The 18,421-nt window shown below is 32.7% G+C and overlaps 1 protein-coding gene across 6 annotated transcripts in view; it reads right to left on the reverse strand.

The window, feature by feature from the left end:
* The window catches only part of numb (NUMB endocytic adaptor protein), a 59,606-nt gene that overhangs the window by 3,916 nt on the left and 37,269 nt on the right, over nucleotides 1–18,421 (reverse strand). For 3 of the 6 annotated variants that reach the window (XM_029309166.2, XM_029309165.2, XM_085481725.1), the window contains 8 exons: nucleotides 3,781–3,945; nucleotides 3,332–3,403; nucleotides 2,714–2,932; nucleotides 2,128–2,314; nucleotides 1,557–1,814; nucleotides 1,338–1,358; nucleotides 776–955; nucleotides 161–624 (listed from right to left, as the gene is read on the reverse strand). In XM_029309166.2, the coding sequence (XP_029164999.1) occupies nucleotides 161–624; nucleotides 776–955; nucleotides 1,338–1,358; nucleotides 1,557–1,814; nucleotides 2,128–2,314; nucleotides 2,714–2,932; nucleotides 3,332–3,403; nucleotides 3,781–3,918 (1,539 nt within the window). In that variant the 5' untranslated portion in view covers nucleotides 3,919–3,945. Of the gene's footprint in view, nucleotides 1–160; nucleotides 625–775; nucleotides 956–1,337; nucleotides 1,359–1,556; nucleotides 1,815–2,127; nucleotides 2,315–2,713; nucleotides 2,933–3,331; nucleotides 3,404–3,780; nucleotides 3,946–15,571; nucleotides 15,640–17,861; nucleotides 17,994–18,421 lie in introns of those variants that run through there. The other 3 variants (XM_029309163.2, XM_029309161.2, XM_029309162.2) reach the window with 3 other exon arrangements.

Below are 18,421 nucleotides of genomic sequence, written 5' to 3' on the forward strand. Positions count from 1 at the left end.
GAATTAAATAATGTAAATGATCAAAAGTTTTCAAGAAGAATAACATGAAGAATTTTCACGCCTGATTTACTTGAAGTTTTGCGAATAATTTAATTTTAATAAAATTCTAAAGAATTTCGCTCATCGAATTAAGAAACTTGTTCATAAATGTTCAACTTACTAAAGCTGTCGGAACACTGGTTGCCGATGAAACTTGGCCGACGTCTGTCGAGATGGATAATGCCGAGGAGACGGACGCTACGCTGGCGCTGGGAGAACTTGTTTTCGGTGTCATCGCCGAACTTATTGGTATCGGCGATCTGTTCACAGCCGACGTAGACGTATTTCCCAAAGAGGACGTAGAAGCTGTGCTAAAAGCGGGGCTTGCTGTCGACGGTGCCGGTGTGCTCATAATGACCGGAGTAGGCGCGTTCGTCCTTGGAAGAACAGGACTCAAGTTGCTTGTCTTAAGAAGAGGCGTGAGCCTGTGGTTTGACGCGAGAACGGGGGATGCCGACTCTTGCCAACTGGGCCCGACGTGATTCAGACCGCCGAGCTCGTCGCTCTTGTTATTATCGTTGTTGTTATTATTGATGCTGGGACCATTCTGCAGTTTCATCTCGTCCAATGAGCTGCTACTCGTTACTGAAAAGGATCGCCATGTGAAAATTACGAACAAAGTTACGAAGAAGTTATAAAGAAAAGTTACGATTCTTTTAACGCACCATCGACCATCGCGATTGATCGGAACGAAAAGGGAAATTAGTAACTTTCATTGATCTTTCCTGGAAAGTACCTGGAGGAGAGTTAGTGATGGTGCTCGTGAAAAGTTGTTTAGCGATGGAGCTCGCGGCAAGGGACGGCATTGGTCCAAAGTCGTCGCTGCTCGAGAGCAGAGAAAGCCCTCGAGAAAGCTGCTGACACATTGCAGAGACGCTGTCCTGACCACCGGGAGATATTTCTGGTATTGGACTCACTGCGGAGAAACAGAAGAGATCACGTTTGACGAAATATTTCATCGCAATCTGCATGTCACAACGTGGTGCTGGGATGCATATGGTACAAAAGACATGCTACGGGATGTATAAATACGTGTATCGGATAAGTATAAAGTGAGGGAGCATATAACAACGATATTGAATGTTTTTTCTTTCAAGCACGAGCAAAATCACGCGGGAAAAAACAAGGAAATTAGATTACGAGAATTCTAGCTACACGTGAGCTCACGCTACTAGTGTCGTGAAATCTGTTTCTGTCTGTTAACGCAATTGTACCATGTGTACGGAAAAACGAGCACGTTTAAGGATACATCGAAGAGCAGGCAACAATGGGGGATTAACAGAATAAGGAGTAATGACCTTCGTCATATCCTTCGAACTCTATTGTAAAAAACAGGGAAGCACATCGTTATTCAGCAATCAGATCGATTTAAATTAATAGCACATATGGTCACATTAATCACATTTTATTTAATGAAGCTAATTCGCTCATTCATCCATAATGAATTCGCTCATTCATCAATAATTGTCTTGATAAGATTATGAATGTAAACAAGACGAAATAAGGTACACACTCACCTGGCGGCTTTAAAGGTACGATGTGCGAAAGAGCTGACGGCATTCGCGACAAGTCCGTTGGCTCGAGACTGTGACTACGTGTGCGTTCGAGATTACTAGGAAGATCATTGACTCGTAGACTGAGCTGCCTTTTAAATGGGGATGCTTGATTGAGCTGCGTGAAACCTCGAAAAGAACCCTGTCGTTCTAGCATAGACGGAGTGGCGTGCGGCCTCTCGATTGCAAAGGGATTGTACACCTGTTTAACTGGAGGAACATCTAAAACATAAATACATTTGAGGTATAATAAAATAGAAATCAATAAATATTAATAAAGGATGAGAAATTTTGTGCAATATATATAGACGTAATATAACATTCAAGCCAAAATATATATTCGTGATAAATATATTTAATTATATTTTTACGAATATCTTCCATTTGTTATCTTTCAAGCACGACTTATGATACATTTTCAATATTTATGGAAGATATTTGTAATCTTCTCTCCTAAATTGTTTTAATTTTTATATGCATTGGCTTGTAATTATAATTATGAAAATAGAAATTAATAATCTATATTACGACTCACCTACTGCACGATCGCGTGATTCCTGCAACCGTTCCGTGAGACTAGGTTGCCGGAAGCTGCCGCTTCTCGTAAAGGTGGAAGTCTTTGAATCGAATGTCATTGTAACTCCGCATTCTTTATCCCGTCGCTGTTTCCTTTCCAGACATGCAGCAAAGGCGCAACCCACTGCGTGACTCAATCTTTCCCCCTAAATAATATATAAAAGATAAATCCATAAAGAGAATCTTGGAATTAATCTTAGGAATCAATATCTTCTATAATTACAATAGAATCTTTTAAAAATTAATATGTCATTTATATTTTATTTTAGGCAAAACAGAAAAATGCATATTATGTAATATGACTTACACTGTACAATACAATACAATACAAATCTCAATTAATAGTGAAATGTACGACCGTTTTGCAATATATAAAAATATTTTATAATTCTTAAAAATTATATGCAATATTGCAGTAATTTATTTTCGACATATTTCTCAATAATGTGTTTCTCTTCATTTAAATTATACTATTAAGTTATTTAAAGCTATGTATATTCTCATAATTTTGATACATTAATGCATTGATCATATAGCTGATTTACCGATTCTTTCAACGCTAAAAATCCATGACACATCCATCGTCTCGTTGTGCCATCCCTGCAGATGTAACTGAATCCCTTCTCGTGATTTCTGTCAGGTGCACAGAATGAAACCTTTTCAATCGTCTGATCGACAATTAGTCCCTTTGTTTCGTCCTCGACAACGCGTAGTCCGTCACCGGATACATGAAGTATCGCCCGCACCGGTCTTCGTCTCGAATTCTGAAAATTTTATGTGGAATCACTAAGAGTGCTCGATTTGCTCTCTGACCTTTAAACCACCGACTTATTTTTAGACTTCTTTAGTGTCAATGTCGAGTCTTTATATGTGAGCCGTGCTAAATATAATCAAGGCGAAAGACTTGGGAGAGTGTGACGCGCCTAACTTTCGCAAAGCTTGAGTTTCTCAGCTGGAATCCCCTTAAATATTCAAAATGAAAAGAAAGAAGTTTTATAAAAAATTATCTGATTGCTTTCAGAATTATTTTATATTTAAAAAAATTTTTCGTTAATAAATATGAAGATAAAAGACGAAAATTGGTAGTTTCGAAAAATTAATTTTTTTAGTTTATATATTTTCTGAGAAATCGTATTGATTTAAAAAAAATGTGTAATACTTACTCGGAGAACTTTAAGAGCTTCCTCGCAAACCTGCATACCCCTCGATTCGAATACCTCTACGCATCCCAGGTACTATAAATATAAATAGTTTAATTAACCATTCATTAAAAATTTAAATAGGCCAATTTATATTTCTCTAATAATAAATAAATTATATTTATTTTTGACGTTTAGCAGAAGAAATCAATAACGGAAATTTCAATTATTCCAACCAAAATTAATTATTCAAAGTAATATATAATTATATAAAAGTATTTGAAGTAATGTGTGTAAATAATTTTCTGTCAACATTAATTTGAAAATTGATCTACATCAGCAGTATGTCTAAAGTAATGTCTAAGACAGGTTTAATTAGGCCAAGTCCGAATAGTCATCTTAATAATTTCGGTACGTCTCGGATTGGTCATTTAATTTACATATCTAATGTATCGTTAAACTTTTATGCTTACCTTGACGTGAAAAGCGCACGTGGCTGAACGTACTGCACTTTCATCAGCTTGCCATTGATGGGGCTTGCTGGACTCGGGTACGTGAGACTCTTTCCGTCGACGGAAGCTGTCCCGGAAGCTCCGTCGAAGCCGATCCATTCTTTTTCCCGGCGATCTCTCGCGCTTCTATAACGGAACAAAAAAATACGATTTATTTTCTGCAATTCAGGCAAACGTTCAAGCGACATTATCGCGAAGGGCTTTCCTTCGAATATAGAGAAAACCATCCATTCGAATAAGCATATAGTCATTTATCTCGGCACAGAATTCAATCACGTATATCATAATCTGATAACGAAAATGTAAGGAGAGAAAGAAGAGATTCTTATAAATATAAAATTTTAATCATCCTTTAATTATAAATATAAAAATAAAAGAGACAAAAAAGAAAAAAATGAGAGACATTAAAAAAATCGAATCATTCATTGATTTAATTTTCTTGTCTAATCTTTAATATCAAAAATATATTTTTTTTTATAGTAAAGAATATATTGTAATTTAATCTCATACACATATCTAAAACACTTTCTTAATTTTCTTGATATTTATTTTTAGAATAATTTAATTTGTGTGATATATAAATATGTATGTGATTATTAAAAATTGCTTTGGAGAAAGACGCATTTAATTTGATGTTTAATAATATCGGTGATATTATGTATGCATGTCAGTGTAGCAGAAAATTAACAAAGGTCAAGTCGGGAAAATCCTAAAACGGAATCAAGGCAATAATATCATAAAAACTAGGAAAGACATCTCTGTTAGTCCGCAATTGTCTGCTGATAAGAGTTCAATAAGAATCAATACGGTAATCAGTCAAGGCAAAGCCAGGAGTAAATTCTCAAAGGACGCGGCTAGGATCCTCCCAATGAATCGTTAAGACCCCGGGCTTGAGAAAATGTCCGAAAACGGCCAGTGTCTGGCAACGGTTGCGCCGAGTCGCCAACCTCGACAAAGCCCTGTGATCGAATCTTGAGACCCGTTCCCAACACGAATCCTTTATATCGGAACCCTCCTTTATATATATATATATATATATATATATATATATATATATATATCGAGTCTCCCCTAATACCGACCGCGGATCTACCCTTCGAATCGACGGCACCCCTAAGAGCTGGTCGACGGATCGAGAGCGGAGACGCGTTAAGAAGACCTTTATCGCTCGTGCTCCGTGTTTCTCCCTTTCACCATCATCGACGTTTCCTTCCGTCGTGCTCTTCATTTTACTGTCAGATTTCGCGAGGTTAATTGCTCGGTGTTGCGTCATTTGATCGAATATCATATATATATCGTGACTTTTTTTCATTTTCTCACTAAGTACAATAATTAAAATAAAGCTCATTAGAAATTTTTTTATGTAGTGTAATTTTAAAATGCTACGTCTAATATAATATTATATTTTTCCATTTTTTAATAAACAAAATTTTGCAGTATCGTCGAGAATGACAGGGATTATCACAATTTTGCTTTTATCGCTATTGCGAGAACAGAGTACTTTAGTAATTTTGTACTTATATCGAATTAATTAATTTTATTCTTTTAGATTTGCAAACTCTTTGTCTAGAAACTTTGCGGACTAACATTGATCTACAATTAGCTCAATTGTCTACTTGTCGCAATTTGTAACGTAATTGATGAGTAATGTTCCTGTGATGATTTCGAATAATGAGAATGTTAATTAATTCATTTAGCTTGCCACTCACATTCATATTCTAAATAATGAATGTCTAACAATCACCAATCACTGCCTCTATTCTAACAGAATCATATCTATATTAAATATATAAATGACAATGTTCAAAATTAATTTTCGAATTTAATGCAGTTATCAGTAAACGTTATCATATTTTTTTCTTTAGCAATACTTTCTTTGACAAATTTGATATAAATTTTTTTAGAAAAAATTGCGTTGGAGTCATCTGTCACAATTATTTAACTTTAGACTTTCAATATAAACAAATTAAAACTTTAAACTCTCAATATAAAATATACATTTAAACTTAAACGAGTCAGACGCGAATATATTAATGTCAATTTTATTTAATTTTGATAAAATTTTGATTACATTTTTACAATTTCAAAAAAATATATATTGCAATCCGTATTAAATTAACGCATATGTAAAGATTTATATATTTATATTTTTTGAAATTACTTTTTAAAAACGCTTTTATTTTTAATATTAAATTAGAATTGCTACATTTATAAAATGTCTGTAACGAAAAGCATCGATTTCCAAGTTCGTTAAAGAATTTAAACTCTTAATAAAGAATTTAAAAAGCTAATCGTAAGAATAAATCTGCTAATACAGAGAGAATTTTAACCGTATTTCTAGTACACATATTTCACTTACATTAATTATATAGATAAAATCACATGAATGACATCGTACACATCACGCGACGTGTATAGATATTTTGAAAGTTTGCGATTGATGTTCAGATATCCATTAAATATAGTTGTGCGTATATGACCGTGGTTACTTGTTACAGTCGAATGTAATTAGAACTTTATCGAGTTAGTTTGATTCGATCAGATAATTTAATAATAAACGCGAACAACAAATTCGTGTATTATATAGAACGCGTACGCACACACACACACATACACAAGGTTTATAAACTCGTTAATTTTTACAAATCTCTCATGTTGTGATTTTATCTGAATATATTCATGAAAAATCTAGAAATATATATATAGCAAACAATGTCGCTGTATGTTTTATTAAAATTGTTAGTACGTTCCGTTAAATTTCTCATTTTATACTGATAACCAAAAAGCTAACTATTTTTTTATGGAATTCGCAAAAAAATATCTTACAAATTTAGAAATACCGATATTTAATATTACATCAAATTAAAAATTTTGTATTATTGTTAAAAAGTTAGAGATAAGATAAAAAAATATGTAAAATGAAATGATTGATTTGAAAGATATGATTTATTAAATTAATATATATTCAAATTAATTCATATATGTATAACTAATTGAAGAGCTAATTGAAGAGGTTACGTATTGTAAATTAAACTCAAAATATTTAATAAAATAGAAATAAGATACATATTTGCTCTTATATATTTTTTTCTATTTTATTAAATAATGTGAGTTTAATAAGATAAGAATTTAAAGATACATATACATATATCTTGTTAAAATTTGTGGCCTTACGTGACTCGACAACCGAAAATTCACTATGTTATCTCACTCTTAAAATATGAGAGCACATTGACACCTAATTTTATACAGTGCCCTAGATAATTTATATCGACAAGATCCTCTAAATGTATCCCCTGCGATTACATCTCCATAAATAACTTCTTTTGAATGTATGTGACATGGGACAGTTTCTAATGTATTTTAAATTTGTTCTATTTAAATTTCTAGTCATCAAGAAGGAAATACATTCGTAGTTCTATTAGATACCTGTACTATTGAATTATAAAAATCTAAATAAAGTTTAACGTCATTTTCTGTTGCACGAGGCACGTAACTAATTAGCAATTTAGCACGAGTGTTAAAAAAAAAAGAGGTTAAAGTGACATTCGACACGCAATAATCCGTAGTAATGACTATTATTTTAGGATCAAGGCCAGACGTATACGCAAGCATCTTCTATAAAGGGTATGATTGGCTCGTAAAAGTCACTTTCACCTCACGACTGCATATTGCAATCGTGCAAGCCTGAATCGAAACAGAACTGAAAGAACTGCGATATAAGGTAAGTAGAACAAAGTCGATGACAAGAAACTAGAGAAATCTGTAAATATCCTATATTAATTCTATAAATTATTTTTCTCGTGCTTTTCTATTAACACATATCTGTTCTTATCGATCGAAGAGATAATATGGAGCATTTAAAGAAAAGATAAGTTGGAAATTTTTCACGCACATTATTTCTAAAATTTAAATTAATATGAAAATGCAAAATACAGTATAATGTGTCAATTATGTTTTTCAAATCTTTCATCAGTCTTATATTTTTCTGATTTAAGATGTTTCGATTCTTTCAATGTAAATGAGATAAGCGAAACAATTGTTGAAAGTATAGATAGAGATCACAAAGTTAATGACTCATGAATCATTAATAAAGCAGATATTATTATCGCAAATTAAATGAAAAAACATTTTCTCGCATTAAAAGGCATTAACAAAGGTGCATTAAAGCGCGACCTATGAAGAACACATTGATAGGTTTGAAATCGCGTGTCACGTGTCGCTCGTGAAGGACTATCGAGGGAACAGAGTGCAGCATTATTGCGCACGAGTAGCTGCATCCCAATTTTTTTTTTTTTTTTTACGAGGCGACACTTCTCCGTGGAAACGATCGCATCTGGGTATCGCGTGCTCGATTAGAATAATATGGTTGAACGAAAATAATCGGGACCCTCCGATCGAACGATACCGCACGGCCTTCGATTATCGCACGATGACCGACTAATGGCTAAAACGTGCGAAAGTAAACGCTCTCGACGCAATCGGATTAGCAGGACTGTTTACTTAGCACGATATAATAGGCTTACCTATGCACGCTCTATACAACAAAAACGATCGCATGCTCCTCGTGTACCACGTCGCTCTATTCATCCCGCCTACGCGAATCTTTCCTATGCGAGTTCGTGTTCCCTATATCGTGTATCTTTAGCAAACGACGGCCGATCGTGCCGAGCGAACAATACGACTGTCTGCACTGCCGAGCTAAACTGCTTTGATCGAGCAAATTAGTCTGCGACTGTTACAACGCTCTGCGCAGATTTAATTTGACTGCGGCGACGCGTTCGAATGCACGCGTAACTGCTTTTTAATTGGCGCGATATGGAGGGAATGCGGCTTTTCTACAGTCATTCCTTCCCTTCTCGTTGCGCCACAGCAGTTCAATAATTCAGGGAACATTGTGTTAATGGCCTCATAAATACGGATAGCAGATGAAACATGTACCTACCTATTATCAATGGAAACAAATTATTTAATATCTCACATACATTTTCGAATAATTTATTATAAAGATGAAAACATCGATCTTCTGGAATAATGAAGCCTTTTACAGGTTGAAATTTAATTTTTATAACTCTTTATAGTATCCTCTAATGAGATGTCTATATCTGAAAATACGATTATCCGAGAATGACAATCTATATATAATATCCTTTTTTTCAAATAGACATTTGCTATTATTATTCATTTTACTTTAAAATTGTTGAGAGTTTGTACATATTTTTTATTTGCGACTTGTATAGATTCGAATGTAAACATTACGGAATTACATCATTGTTTTAAGTAGCATTAACATAGAACAAAGAAGGTGTATTTCAAATGCTCCATAGATAGCACAATATTGTTAGAAAGACGTTAACATTATGTAATACATTGTTTATCACAGTATAACTGTACTATTATATAATAAGCAATTTATTATATAATGTTAATAAATTATTTATCATAGTTATATCATGCTAAATAGTTTATTATATAATGTTAAATTGAACACAAGACTCGAATTATTCATTTTCACATAATTATAATGCAAATTGTGTGCATTGCTCGATAAATTTGATGCTCAACGATGCTGGGATGTTAAAAGTAAGAGCATCATGTAAAGCTACTCATATTCTATTTTTTATAATATAAAAACCTACGTTGTAAATCTATTGATCGCGTCTCCTTTTACTGCACGTGGATATATCCGCGCGGTCAACGAGAGATATTATAAATATTCCGTGGGAACATAATAGTTAAGTATATATAAACTAGAACTGTGAAAAACAACCAGCTTGATACTGAATCGATACGTGAAATCGTTTTAAGTAATTGTTACATTCGGAAAATAGTGATTCAAAAATCGGTGAGATTATTCGGTGTACGATGTCGCAAAAATCAATACCTCAGTCAGTATTTATTTCTAGTTTCGCGTATTAGTTATTGAAAGAGTTCGTTGCATTGATTGCCTCGAGAAAAAAAACTGTACAATATTAGCAACTTTGCCAAGTTTTATTAAATATTAAACTACGTAATAGCTATTTGATTTGCAATAATCGTGTTAACTTGTCCAATAACTCGTTTTTGTTAGTTGCTTTTTATATGTTTTTCTCTTTTTTTCTGCATCAATAAACCAATTCACAGAAGAAATAAGAATAATTATTTCTTTTTATCACATAAACAACTTGATTATTATATTATTAGAAGCAAAGAATATTTTCCATCATAGAATATAAATGTGTTTTAACCTTCTTTCCTGATAGATTTCAATTATGCAATATTTTTCATCGTATTTTACTTTTTCAATTAGTTTACACAATTTTTTACATCAACATTTGCTTTTTTACATACAATATATAATAATTATAAAAAATTACGTCTGTTAATAATATATTTATAATAAGTTCATTTACATAATAATATAATAAATAAGTTGATTAAGGGATTTCGATTATTTATAATTATCAATAAGAAACAGATATATGATATATATATATATCGAAGATGATATCGTGGAAAGGCATGACAAATAAAAATATAAGAAAACACACGAATGACTCATCGTCTTGAGTTGTTTAGTATTCTTTCAATATATTTCGTGAGAGTGAAGCAACTTTCTTTTCCCTTGAATTTTCAGTTAGAGTAGACTGATGACTAAGTAAGAGTATGAGAATCTGGAAAATTCAAGAAGTTCAAGGCTCTTTTGTCTTTTAAATATGTTATAACTTTATCTATATATCTATAATCTATCAGTTCTTTCTCACATGTGTTTTCTTTGAGTAAAAATATATTTTCTACACAGGAAGAATAAAACCCACGGATATAACATCTTTAAAAAAACTGTAAGAAGAATTATATTTATGTTTATATTATAAAGAAAAGAGTATTAAAATAGAAAAGTAGTAGGCATAATTTGCAACTATATAACGTTATTGATTTTATCGTGTAACGTATTAACACGAACCGCTTTTGATAGAAGGCCAACGATGACGTACTATTTTTCAAGCAAAAAGTTGAATAGAGTGCACGCACAAATTAAGAAATCATTTTTTTCGGTAGAAATGCGCATGTATTTTACATGCAAGCAAGATAGTCGATGAAGATCTTCTGGAGAAGTGTCTCCTGTATATGATAATCAACGAATAAGACCTTGAGGTGTGAAAGGAAAGATGGCGGCCAAGAATGCATCTCTGCATATTATACGTGCAAGTAGCGTGCACATGGCAACCATAGATAAGTAAATCTTGCATAATAACTTCTTGTCTCCGCTATTGTAAAGAGAGATAGAGAAACAGAGACAGAAAGAGAAAGAGAGGTCAGAATTTAAACAGTTTTAAAACTCTTATTAATCATATCTCTGTTAAAAGATAATATTTATATAAATAATTAATCTCCATTTATTATTTTTTATATAATTGTGAACATATTGCAAGATAATGCGCAACTTTAATACATATACTGCAGAATTTCTTAATTAATTTTGTGATTATTATATGCAAGATCGGCAATGCATCATCAGAGAAAATAATTCGCATTTATATATAGAAACCTGATAAACGAAACCAGATACATACACACACAGATAGAGAGAAAGAGAGAAGAAAAAGAGAACATTTTATAATTATCGTTCATGCAATTACAACAAATGAAAATAGTATGCGATTCAAATTTCTATATATAACAGACTTATTTCTAATACATTAACTCATCTACAATCATCGTTGGGATAGTCTCATGTACGATTGTGTTCTAAAAAAGCCTGCGTGAATTTTTGGCACGACTCGTTACAGCCAATTGGCGTCTGTTCTTCAGAGCTAAGAACGTCTTGAAGCCAAAAATCTTCTAACCAATCGAAAGATGTTACGAGCTAGAAAAAGCTGGCAAAAACAAGCAGTTCATCCAGTCTTGTTGCTCGAATTAAGGTTCGATGACCTTAAAAGCTAGGAATAAGAATCGTTATACATTGATATAATTAGTAACGCCTCATCGGCCTCACATTAATAAATTTATCGTGTTTATTTCGAATTTTATTATGTATACTATTAGACATTTATATTAAATTAGAAGATATATTATTTTCGAAGTCAGATTATGAGAATAGAAAAAAATTTCGGGGATTAATTTTCAGTAATTATTTAAATTTGTCATCTAGTTTAGCTAGATGTCTTATTAGTTTTATTTCATATAAAAAACTTTATGAACTACACAATTTCGAGCATACATAGCTAGTTGCATGAAACACGCAAATTATTTCTAATACAGTAGAATTCAGCTAAAAATAATTTTAAAAATATAAATTTAAAATAAATATTGTATGTTTTACTTTATTTTAAAACAAAACAATTAATGCTAATTTTCGTACTGCTATATGAATTTTGCTGCAACAAAGGTTGAAAATTGCAAATTTTGAAGTAATATGTAATTCGCGTAATATGTAATAGTATTTTAGTCACATTTATTAGTACTATACAATGTGTTATACATAGTTTATAAATTCGCGTTCAGGACTAAAAAATCTGAATTTATGAAGACTAATAAAATTCCAAAAATTTCTCGGTTTAAAAAATAATACGAGGATGCAAGCTAGCCATGTGTGATCGTACGCTGTATGCATTTCCGGTGAGATTCTTTCGAAAGTGTCAGATAACACAGATAACTTAGGTGAGAAATATTTGAAGTTTACGTGCGACCGAAGGTAGTCTGATTATGGGAGCCGCATTGTTTGACGTGATGAATAGCTGGAGCCAGGATTACAAAGTACTCGCGCGAGGGGGCTATATCTTATATTAAATAACGTCGAGAAGGTGGAAGGCAGAGGGTGCAAGAGAGAAGTTTATGTAAAAGACGAAAAGATCCCCATACGAAGAAATTCGAATACTGCAGCCGCCCAAAAGAATAGCGAGATATGAATGAAAGAGAAATTGAGTAAAATAAGTTGTGCGCGAAATACTTTGACTTTGCACTACGCCCAGGTTCATGTATCCACGTTGAGCCGAGTCCTTTCACCGCGGCAGGTGTTTACGCATGCAATAACGAAGGCGGATACGTATATACACGCAAAAAAGTTCAACTGGTTGCATACTGGACTGTGTGTGACGAGTGGGCTTTCACGCAATGTGACGCGGCTTGTATGACATGGAAATGCCAAGTGCATAGGAATGCAACGTGCGATTTTTTAATTTGCACGGTCGGTCATCTTTAATTCAACGCGTAAGTAAACGTTGTCTATTCATCGAGATCGATTTAAAAAAATAAAATACTTAGGCATATAATAGAAACACAATATTAGGATTAAAAATTATTTTAAAATAATATAAAAGAGCTTTTTATTTTATTATTAAATAATTACTATTCTTTATATTTAATATTTAACCCTTAATATTTTTTCTATTGCGCGCAGAAAATAATCGTCGTTTATATCTGGGAATGAGGAAGTTGCAGGAAATGTTTTTTGAAATACCCAATGCGCGTATATTTCTGTATATATATATATATATCTAATATCAAACTCGTACGTAAATTTCATGAAAGATTCAGAATAAAAATTAATCGCGGCAAAATTGCATATCAAGTTGAACATCTTTTCAGAGATAAATTGAATTTCTGGATTATTTATAAATAATGGTGATAGTTAAAAATCCTGGAAGAGCACGGCTCGTTCACCTCTAAGAGTAGTCGAACGTTTAAAGGCTTTCTCAGTCTCTTTCGTTTCATCGTCACGAAACGAGCACTACGTACAGCACCAGTTATCCTTGAGTTCGATCCCCTCGATACGATTGGATCAACCAAGTATGCGTGATCGCGGGCGTGTACGCTTGCGTGTGCGGAGATTAGATTTATGCGTATCGACTTGTCGCGTAACGCGACTCGAATTAATAAATTCGTAATACGTCCGCTTCGATTGGCCAGGCATCTCCATCATTTGCGTACATAACTGTTTCCTCCGTTGAAATAAATTCAAGTATTGCGTCTTTGAATTTTCGATTTTGCTACGACCATATAATCTTGTATTTTCCAATTTGTCAAATGTGATTTCTTGCAATTTTGAAAATGTATGATTCATAGATATACCTACGTGATTTATTTCGTTGGAAATAACGTAAATTCTGAGTTTCTTTAGGGCCGGTTGTTCCAACTCTTGGTAAGTTTTATCCGACAATTAAGTAGCATATCTTTGTCTCTTTTTTTAGAACTTATCTGGAAAGAGACGAAAATATGCTATCTGTCAGGTAAAACTTACCGAGAAGTTGGAAAAATCAGCCCTTAATCTTTCAAATGATGAAACTGTTGTTATTGTTTTATTATTGACATATGGAAGAGCTTTATATCTAATCGCTACGTGTTTGTACAGATCTACGTTTAGATTTGTTCAAGTATTTCTTTTCTATCTTTATTAAACTGACTATGATGACACAAAGATACACACATATTTTCCTATGCTAGTCTCAAGAAATTGAATTATTTTGCACGCTAAATTGCTTGCATTGTATAACAAGTAGGTATATAGAATAAAATGTGTAGAAGCATGAAAATGGAGGACGAATCCTTCGACGTCGCGACATTAAATCGAATATTGCACTAGTCCATTTGGTAGGAAACGCAATTTTCGCCGTCTCGACGTAATCGAGCAATTTTACTAATTTGCGCGTAACGAACATCATGTAATTAGGCTGCACGGTGAAATCGAGAGAGAGAGAGAGAGAGAGAGAGAGAGAGATGTTGGTGCGAGATCCGGACATTTCTATGATCGTTTTGCTAATTTTAAACTATTTCATTTGCCTCCTAGCGGGATTAAATACCAACGAAGCGGCAAAGCAGAAGCATTTTCGTTTCGCAGAAAATACACGTCTCGGTAAATTTATCTCAAAAATCCGATGTTTATTTGCTTATTCTCCATGATAAATACCGCTTGCTTTTTGACAAAATAAATTTATAGCAAAATTCTTTTACCCAGAAAAAATTTATAGGCATTAATAAATCTCACATCCTTTTTCTGTTTATACAGAATTATAGACGCAAATTTTTTCGTTTCACGTTTTATCATCTTCCCGTTACATCAAAGTGACAGGGGTGTAATTTTCTCCTCAACTTTACAAACTGCATACATGTTTCATAAACAGCGTATATGATTTCGGAGTGAAATGCGGCTTATATGGAATATTTTCACACGGTTTTAATAATATCTTGAATTCTACTGTAAATATTTTCTAGAGAATTAATTTAACGTAACTTTATAGATAGAAGTTTAAAAACTCTTTTTGCGCATTTTATTACACACTCAAAATAAATATTTTGCAATACTGTACATTAATTAGATGTGTAAAAGTCAATATTTTTTAACGTTATTCTAATATTGAAATACTTTTATAAATTCTTTCCTCTTAAATTACATTAAATTATGAATTTGTCAAATATATAAATATTAATACATAAATATTAATATATTTAATAAATTACGATATACTTTAAAAAATATTAAACAATTAAATATTAATTAAATATATCTCTGTGTATAAAATAATGAAACAAGCAGTACTGGCAGGTATTTAAAAGAAGATCAAAGTAAAGATCGCATATAGTGAAAGAGGAAATTTAAATTACTTTTCATTATGATGTTATGTCAAAAGAAAACTTATGTTAAATCTTATTAAACTATCCCTAATAGAATACTTCTATTTCCTGAAGTTTCGTGTAATAGTTACTCGTGTAACACGTAGGTACTTATATGTAATTAATTTTTGATGCTACGAAATTTTATTTTTAATGCACTTACTATGCATGGCATGTTGCGGACGCAAGCTTTTCGCAACGATAAATTGAACATTATGCTATTCGATGAACGAAATGTCGTTTTGGCCGTGCCAAATGTGACACGTGCTCGACCAGCAAAGGTCATTGAAACGCGAGCGTCAACCGCACCTCGTTGCACCGTCATTTTCGCTGTTGAGAAACCGTCATGCATGAAGTGCGTCATCCCGTCTATGAAATGGAAATCCACAAAGTGAGATACGCGAGCTTATATAATTCACATGGCGCATTGACGGTCTCGACGAGCACCAAGGATCCGCGTCAGGATTTCTAAGCACATGAGAATGCGCGATTGTCACGGAAATCGAATTCTCACTGATAGCTGATTGTAATGTTCACGATGACACGAAACGTCCAGCATAAGGAAAACGACATATATTAGTCATGCTACGACCGGTGCGATTGACGTCACGTCTCCTGATTAATGAAGTTTCGCGTTATCAGAAATATCTGAGATGTGCAGTCAGCAATATTAGTAACGAATATTCGATTTTATTCCACCTATATCCAGTTTCGTCAATTTTTAACCAAGTTATATAAAAGTTCTGCGAGTTATACTTTTAGTATCTAATTTTCTAAAAAAAATCATTCTGTCAAAAAGGAACAAGAAAAAATATGAATTTAATACATAATGTCATTAAAATTAAAACAAATGGTCTATAGAAAAATGCCTCAATCTTATAATATTTTGTAAAATAAAAATAATCTAAATTTTTTTATCTCTATTTTGTTTGAATGAATGAATACTTTATATAGTTATGGCATAAATAGTGATATATAGTCTAAAAACAAGATATAATAAATTGTTGTATTAAATATTCAAAAGGAGGAGGCAACAAATATTTTTAATATTTAAAAATATGTATATGAACAAATGTTTAATTTACCGTATGTAGAAGATTGCGAGAATGAAATGAGAAATACGGACGTGAGAGACGCGATGAAGGGTGAAAAATGGAAGCAATAAGAAGGGCAAACCGTCATTTCCGACGGCTGCAAATCTCAGATTTTATGAAGCGTGGAATAAATCGTCCCTTCATATGCTTGTTCACAAAACACTTGTAAGAAAAACGTTGATGGTCACGTCATGAGCATGCAATTTTACGATTCATATTAATACTCATATACTGGATTTTGTCGCGATGACAGCGTAATTACAATTATAAATAAACCAAAGTAAAAAAAGTGAAAACAAAGATATACTGCATTACACTACTCGTTAGAATTTTGATTATACATATAGAAATACTTTGATTTATTCATGATAATCAAAATTGTGAAAGTTTTAGAAATCATATTTCATCGAAAATATTTCGATAAAACTAAAGTCAGATAAATTTACACCCTTCAAGTTTAAGAAATATTAAAGAGAATATATTATAATTATTTATTTTTGACAAATACGTAAAAAGTAATTAATTATCTAAAGAATATAAAAATATTTTTATGATTTATTTGTCGATTTTATGATTAGCTTAATTAGAATTAGAAACGAAAAAATGCATAATGTATATTTCTCTTTGGTAATATTAATGTAAAGATAACTAACAAATGTTTTATCTCTCTGTTCTTTGTAATAATGGTTTTTCAACTAATATTTTTATTCTTTCTTTATGAATATGCAAAATGGCATTGAGAAAAAGAGAAATTCAAATTGCAGAATTAATGTATTTGATCCAATTTCATTTGAAGAACGCACACAAAAAATTCGACAGGATCTAATTTGAAAATAAATGTCCCTTCACTTTAATTAAGTGAATACAGGTTATTTTGTAAGATATATTAGAAGTGTATTTTTTCTGAATTTTGAGATAATTTGTTCTGTATTCAAATTTGATTGAATATCGGTTGAATACTATTTTCACAAGCTTTGAGTTACCAATATTGAATATTTTGATAAAGCTAAAGCTAGATAAATTTAAATCCCTCAAGTTAAAAGTGCATCAAAATGCACTTGAACTAAATGAAAATCCCTACACTTAGTTTTTCATATTCGATTTTAAATAATTCCATATTTATGAAATTTTTGACGAGAAACTGTGACAGAAGGGGATGGTACCGATGAATATGATCTTGCAGCTTGATGCAATTTAAGTGAAATATTGTAAAGTTAGAGCAATATTGTATAGTTGCAGCTGTCACATGTGTATGTAGACGTGCACGATAGTTTCGTCTCATATCGCAGACATTTGTGAAGTATGCGCGAGTAACCGTAAACGTTATTGTTGACGTAAAAAACAACACCAACGACGTACCGAGAGACGAAGACCATTTCCAGCATGGCTGGTAGCCCTCTCGAGTGGCTGGTGGGCGGATGGGTGGTTTCCCATTTCTCTCGAGCAGCGATGTTTTCACGATGAACAGTATCACTCGCGTCAAGTATCCAAATACAATGAACTGTTGGCGATTTTAAGTACCTTTGGTGAACCATTCGCAGTATCCAACTATCATTCAACGACATCCATGCGCACTGATATACAAGTGTGATCTTTACGTTTATCTTTCACACATTGGAAGAGAAAGAGAGAGAGAGAAAAAATTGACCAAGTTTCTCTTCAAGATCCCCGAATGATTCGATGAGGTTTTGATGAGGAAAGATTCAAGTATTACGCGAGTCTATACATCGATTTGTCGACGGATGACCTTTCGGTCTCTTTCACCTCCGCTATATAGACTCCGAATGCCTGTATTATTCATCAAGCCATTCAGAATGACGTGCACCTCATCAAGATCGATGCTGAGCGCGCAGAGCTTCTCGATCATATCACAAAACAATTATATCACTGGTCCCTGGTGTTACGCGACGTCTGTTTCA

This window comes from Nylanderia fulva, unplaced genomic scaffold (genome assembly GCF_048542155.1).
Source record: "Nylanderia fulva isolate GAGA-0341 unplaced genomic scaffold, ASM4854215v1 Scaffold19, whole genome shotgun sequence".
Lineage (NCBI taxonomy): Eukaryota > Metazoa > Arthropoda > Insecta > Hymenoptera > Formicidae > Nylanderia > Nylanderia fulva.